The following is a 6,724-nucleotide window of genomic DNA, read 5'->3' as shown; positions in this document are numbered from 1 at the left end:
GTCTGTATGTAAACGGAGCATTGTTACAACAGCTGATAACAGACTGTAGAGAAGAATCTGATGTTTTAAATTATTTTGAGTCTTTATCAAACACAGATAATGAAGAGTTAAAGTTTAAATGATACTGTTTTAATAAACAGAGTTTATTTTATCAATGAGTTCCCCTTTGATGTCACTTCCTGTTACACTTTGGCTGATCCAAATCCAAAAGAAAATAGGCCAGTTATGTGACAAAATGGGCAAAATCATGTTTATCATGCCAAGGTTTTTAATATCAAATAATGGTTTTCTGAAACAGCTGAGTCGTCGGGTCGTAACCCTGAAGGTGTTTGTCTCAAAGCTGCAGCTGGAGGATATCAAGCGCTGAAGTTTACTGCAAAGACTTTCTCGTTGTTGTTGTTGTTATTGCAAGGTGTTCAGTCAGAATAAAATCACAGAATGGTTTGTTTTTCTAAAGAAACAGCAGCATTTTGTACTCTAAAGTCTTGATCAAGGCAGTAAGCTGTGGGACACACAAGCATCAAATAATTTGTTTCGATTTATATTTTTCAGAATTTTATTTGTAAACAAAACTCTGAAAACCCTTGATGTTTTGTGTGTCACTACAGGATCTTCATGGTACTTTGTTTATAAATAGATAAGTCTGTAAACCAGACATAAATGAGGAAAAAAACATGTTGCAGCCTAGAACCCTGAAAACTTGTTGTTTTTGTTGTTTAATGTAACCAAGCAGAGAAATAAGTTTTTATTTTTTTAAATGAACAAATTCCATCCCAAAAGGCTTCAAATCTTCCTCCTTTTTTAGTCTTTACGGGATGAATTCACTTGTTTTTGTGTTTTTCTCACTCTCTCTCCCTGCCTTACGGTTTTAAACTGGCTGCAGTTTGTTTTTATGGCCACCAGGTGTCACTATAATCAAACATTGGGCCTGTAATGAAGACAAAGTTTATTCAAATGAAGTGATGATATATAAATCTTTATAGAATTTAAATAAAATAATCTGTTTTGTTAAATTGGGGGAGTTGGGATTTTGTAGCTAAACACAGTGGCTGTTTGACTTGTGACCCAAAGAATAAAACGTGGTGAGCACAGGGTAGAGGGACCAGCTGCTCCACCACTCTGACCAGAGGAGTGGGTAAAGGAARTAGATGGACGGGTGGCTTTTCTTCACCAGTCGCTCTGTTTGCCTCCACCTTCCAGCGACAAGAACCACATGCACTTCGGCGCCATCACGTGTGCCATGGGGATCCGCTACAAGTCGTACTGCTCCAACCTGGTGCGCACGCTCATGGTGGACCCCACCCAGGAGATGCAGGACAACTACAACTTCCTGCTGCAGGTGGAGGAGGAGCTGCTGAAGGAGCTGAAGCACGGTGAGTTCAGGGTCGAAACAGCGAGGTCTCATTACTGTCGTTACAAATCTGGTTAGTTGTTTCTGAAGTGTTTTGTTGTCCTCAGATTTAAGCTGCTGATGTTTGTTTGTTAAGCTGCTGATGTTTGTTTTTGTTTGTTTGTCCTGAAACCTGAATAAGATCTTTTGTCTCTTAGGTGTAAAAATCTGTGACGCCTACAACACAGTTTTGGAGTACGTGAAGAAAGAAAAGTCAGAGCTCGTGTCAAAGCTGACCAAAAACCTTGGGTACATGCACGCATGCATGCATGCGCACACACACACACACACACACACACACACACACACACACACACACACTCTTACGCTTGCTTTTCTATCCTCGTGGGGACTTAGCATCGACTTCCATTCATTTTTCAGTCTCTTTTATAGCCTAACCCTGTACCCTAAAACTAACCAGTTAACCCTGTTAAAGATGAAAATTTCAACCAATATTTACACATTTCACACAAACAAAGAGTTAAAAACACAAACAACTGGACTTTCAATTCTAAAGTTAAAGACGTTTCGCTTCCCATCCAGGAGGATTTTTTAAATTCCAAGTCTGTAGTGAGCTGAGATTCTCGAAGTCGGCTTGATGTCATTCAGTCACGTGATTTCAACCTCCATTTTTGTATGGAGGAAAACTCATTCTGTTACAAATTATGTGTCAAAAGTAAAGACTTACAGCTAACTATACAGTAGTTTTTAAATTGTGTCGATAGGTCAAGAGAAGAAAACCAGAGTTATGATAAATAGCATATCTTACTTTTTTTTTTTTTTTCTGAAAATGAACGTTCTATTTTGAAGCGCTTTGCAGCTGAAGGGAACAGGAAACACAGTAATCTCGTGGAAAAAACACCGTTGTCCATCGTCAGTCTCATCTTTCTCTTAAACCGAAAAAATGTAACCCCCCAGACCTCCTTTTTGACTGAGGCTCAGTCATCTGACAAACAGTAAAAAATCTACAGGAAGAAGAAAATAAAAAGAGGCGAAATTTGAATGGAGATTGGCGGCAATAAAGAGCTGGTGAGAGCAGGACTTTAATTAGATCTGTGACTTATAACATGTTTGGATTTTATRGTTAGTGTGTAGTTTTGAGTGTTTACTCTTCATTTTAGCCAAGTTTAGTGTGTTTTTCAAACCAATGTGGCAATTCTTTTTAAACAAGGAGAAGCACTGAGGTCTGCTGAGGCAGAAYGACAACACCTGTCTTATTTCTCTCCCCTCACTCTTGCAGTTAGAAAAAACAAATATTTTCTCTMTGGGTGTTTTTTTACATGAGAAGTGCAGTCCTACAGCAACCTTTCACCGTTTTCCTATTTTCCACAAAGAGGAACTCATCCTATTTTCCCCCAAAACAATATGTCAGCCTCTGTCTACAACTTGGTCATGTGACAAAGTACCCGGCTGTTCGACTTTGAGAATGCTGGCTTTAATAGATGCACCTGAGAAGCCCTGTGAGGACTGGGATAAACATGTAAATCACGCTGGAGCCAATCGGCCCTGTGTGACCACATGTGAATCCTCACAGGGCTTCTCAGGTGGATCTATTAAAGCCAGAATCTCAGCTCACTACAGACTTTGAATTAAAAAAATCCTCCTGGATGGGAAGCGAAACGTCTTGAACTTTAGAATTGAAAGTCCAGTTGTTTGTGTTTTTAACTTTCTTTTTTGATTGATCGTGACCTGGATAACTGAGAATCCACACCAGCATACCACACAAACTTGTCTTTTTTTGATACCATAAAAAAACAACCAGACCGCTGACATGGCTCTCTACTTCAGTTGTTCCTGGCTGTGCAGCATCACTATCATGATCAAACAGATACCACTCGACCATTTCACCTCCCAAAACAAACACAAAGCAAAAAAAAAAAAGTGGAAAAACCATGTCTGGCATTAATATTGGCCAAGTTTTACTTACCAGACCAGTACAGATGTTGATGCCAATGTGTCGTGCAATCCTAACCCCAGTACCTACCTGACCAGATACACAATACAACAATATGGACGTGGTAGTGTTTTATTGCAAATGGTGGATCAGGTTGTTGTGAGAGTAGCTCTTGTGACACAACCAGTGACTCCACCCCCTAACCAGTCAGTGACCAGCAGTCTTTTGGAGTTGTGTTTTCAGACCAGCATAGTACACTTGGAACCACRGAGAAGTACGTTCTGAAAAAGGGTCTGGTTCCACGAATCCTTGCTAGAGGAAAAGTCTTGGAACCGTAGAGAGCCAAGTCGAGCCGTGCTGTAGAGGAGCTACGGGGTCTTGACTCTGTAGCAGAAACAAACACACACAGTCTGTGTGGACGTATTCCAGCTCTCAGATCTATATTTTTCTTCACAGTTTTGCGATGGGCATCGAGTTCAGAGAAGGATCCTTGGTCCTGAATGCTAAAAACCAGTACAAACTAAAAAAAGGTGAGGCTGTCGTCTCAACCGGTTCTTCACACCAAATATTTCTTCTTCTTTTTTTTTTTTTTTTTTTGACGTTCAGAGATAAACGTTGACCTCGTGCTGCGTGTTTGTGTCTGCAGGCATGGTGCTGAGCATCAGCTTGGGTTTCTCTGACCTCGTGAATAAAGACGGCAAGAAAGAGGAGCAGAAATAYGCCTTGTTCATCGGAGACACCATTCAGATCAATGAGGTGGGAACGGTTTTATTTCTCTGGATTACCTTGATGAGACTTTACTTTTTTCTTTTCTTTTACCACAAACTAAACCAACAAACAGGAGCTTTTTTAAAGGCAGAAAATAATAAAAACGGTCACTTTGTAAACATTTTCCCATCAGTTGTTTGTGGAGCAGCAGCTGAGTTYACACAGCTGAGCCAGGATGATGTTTTGTTCTTGTGTTGGTGTCAAATACTACGGAGCCCGCGAGRGGACACGGGAGATTGTTTTTCTTTTGTGTTCCCTCGCAAAAGTAGTTTTTCACAGTTGTGCCTGCCGATTTATTAACAAACTCACATGTTCACCRTTAGCGAGTTAGCCTTCTGCTTTAATTCAGCTTCAGAATGAATATATCACACAACTACGCATGGAAGTATGTCATATGCTGATATTTTAACACAGTGCAGCCACACAACATCAATGTCAATTTCACGAACTTGTGCCGACACATCCTGTTTTGGTAACCTGATATTTCAAAATAAAAGTCTGATTTAAATCAGTTCATATTGAAAACAAACTTTTGCGTGGGAACGCAAAACAATATTACGAGGTAACGCAAAAGTATTGCGAGGTAACGCAAAAGTATTGCGAGGTAACGCAAAAGTATTGCGAGGTAACGCAAAAGTATTGCGAGGTAACGCAAAAGTATTGCGTGGGAACGCAAAAGGAAAAAAAATCCCCCATGTCCCCTCGCGGGCTCCGTAAAATACAGCTCTTACCGTGTAGAATGATAAAAACTAAAGGTTTGAGATGTTTGAGAGGCATTACGAAAACAAGATACTATAATCTGTTTTAATAAAATAAATCTACATATTTTCTGTTGTTTAACATAATGTAATATTTTGGACCAAACTTGAGCTTTTAAGGATGAATGACTCAGATGTTGAGTTTTATTATGGTTTAGATTTTTTATTATAAATGAATAGTTTTATACTTTATGATTGAGTGAAAATGACCAGTTTTACRTTTTTATTTAGTTTTCTTGAACCTGACATGTTTGTCCTACAGGAAGAAGCTGCCACAGTTCTCACCCCCGTCAAGAAAAAGATYAAAAACGTGGCGATCTTCTTGAAGGTGCGTCTTACCGTTTAGTTTTTTTCTCCGAGAATACAACAGTTTGCACGTGAAGACGGTGCAGCGATCACTGAGCGGTTGGCGACGTTACAGACGGATGTTTTCCTCTTTCAGAACGACGACGAGGAAGACGAGGAGGAGGATGGMGACGATGCGGAGGAGCTGCTGGGGAAAGGAGCTCGCAGCGCCGCCCTGCTGGCAGACAGAACCAGAGTAAGTGTTGCCGTGTCGTTGCTTTTTGTCRTTTAGTGTTGCCTCTGTCTTGATGGTGTGTATTACTAAGCGTGTGAATGTCTTTGTACTCCATCAGCTACTTGGGAAGGTAAGTATTCAATGATTTTTCTAAAATCTCATCAGCCGAACTGATCTAAAAGCTCCCTGCTGATGGGAAAGGYCATTTTGAGTGCTTTTTAATTTTATACTTCTCTTTTTGTGCCTATGGATTTTTCTTTCACCATCAAAACCTGTTTGTTGTTTTGCATGTATGTTGTATTTATCATCCTTAAAAGAATAGTTTTCGTCTTGTGTTTGTTTCTTAACGTTTTTTGTTCTGCGAATCGTGTTTAGAACGAGATGACGGCGGAGGAGAAGAGGCGRGCTCACCAGAAGGAGTTGGCCAGTCATCTGAACGAGGAGGCCAAGCGGCGTCTAACTGAGCAGAAAGGAGAGCAGCACATTCAGAAGTGAGTGTTTTATGGAGCGGAAAAATMAAAAATATGAAAGTCAAAATGAGGAGAATGTAGTTTTTAATTTCRTATTTTAATGGGAATCAAAAAAAAACAGCAACTTACGTTGGTCACAGCCAATCAGTCACATCCCTCTGAAGAGAGGAGCTTTTGGTTTTTAATCAACTTTTTTGAGTTTTCTATCATGTTATAAAGTCTTTTTTTTTTTTTCATCAAAAACATCCCCAGAGTGTTGTTTTGACTCATTCATGTATGTTTGAGAAATCCTTGAATCTCCTGTAGCCGTGAGGAGCTAAATGCTTACTGGTACAAAGCTCCACCCATTTATACAAAGCTCCTCCCTGGAGCTCAGTCTGCAGCCGAGCTCCTGCCCCACAGAGCACCCCTACCCCGAAGCATTGTTTGAAAACMTGCWGAAGTGGGAGTGTCAGAAACGGTAGGAGGTTCTTAAAGACACAGAGGCCAATTTWAGGATGTTTAGACAAAATCTAATTCATTTTTTGATAAGTACACTGTTTTCTGTTACTTTTTTGTTAAACAACTTGGTGATTTAATGTGCTTAAAGTTCATTGTGTGGTTGTACGTATTGGTACTTTTTAAAGGAAATTTTCAGAAACGTGCATCTGGAGCTGAAATAAACCTGAAAAAATAACTTCAAATTTTCAGTCAGTTTGCAATGAGTTTTACTAAAATAGTTTAATGATTTAATAAAGTTTTTTTTTAATACCATTTCATCTTTAGCTGTGAAAGTCTTAAGTTCAGTGTGTTCTGCAGAGGTTTTTAGAAACCCCTGCTGAGATSTCAAATTGCTCTTGCTCATTACTAGCAGTTGCAGTCGATGGTTTTTCTGCTCTTGTGTGAGCAGAGGAAAAGCAGTAACAGTGGCAAATAGTATATAAT

At 39.7% G+C, this 6,724-nt stretch overlaps 1 protein-coding gene across 1 annotated transcript in view; it reads left to right on the top strand.

Moving 5' to 3' along the window:
* Nucleotides 1-6,724, top strand: part of supt16h (SPT16 homolog, facilitates chromatin remodeling subunit) — a gene marked incomplete in the record, with an annotated part of 26,183 nt that overhangs the window by 8,183 nt on the left and 11,276 nt on the right. The window contains 8 exon segments of the mRNA XM_014021836.1: nucleotides 1,201-1,373; nucleotides 1,549-1,639; nucleotides 3,741-3,814; nucleotides 3,931-4,040; nucleotides 5,073-5,138; nucleotides 5,253-5,351; nucleotides 5,449-5,460; nucleotides 5,706-5,821. Coding sequence (XP_013877290.1) covers nucleotides 1,201-1,373; nucleotides 1,549-1,639; nucleotides 3,741-3,814; nucleotides 3,931-4,040; nucleotides 5,073-5,138; nucleotides 5,253-5,351; nucleotides 5,449-5,460; nucleotides 5,706-5,821 — 741 coding nt within the window.

This window comes from Austrofundulus limnaeus, unplaced genomic scaffold (genome assembly GCF_001266775.1).
Source record: "Austrofundulus limnaeus strain Quisiro unplaced genomic scaffold, Austrofundulus_limnaeus-1.0 Scaffold307, whole genome shotgun sequence".
NCBI classification, from domain to species: Eukaryota; Metazoa; Chordata; class Actinopteri; order Cyprinodontiformes; family Rivulidae; genus Austrofundulus; species Austrofundulus limnaeus.
This window is presented reverse-complemented; position numbering and strand designations above follow the sequence as displayed.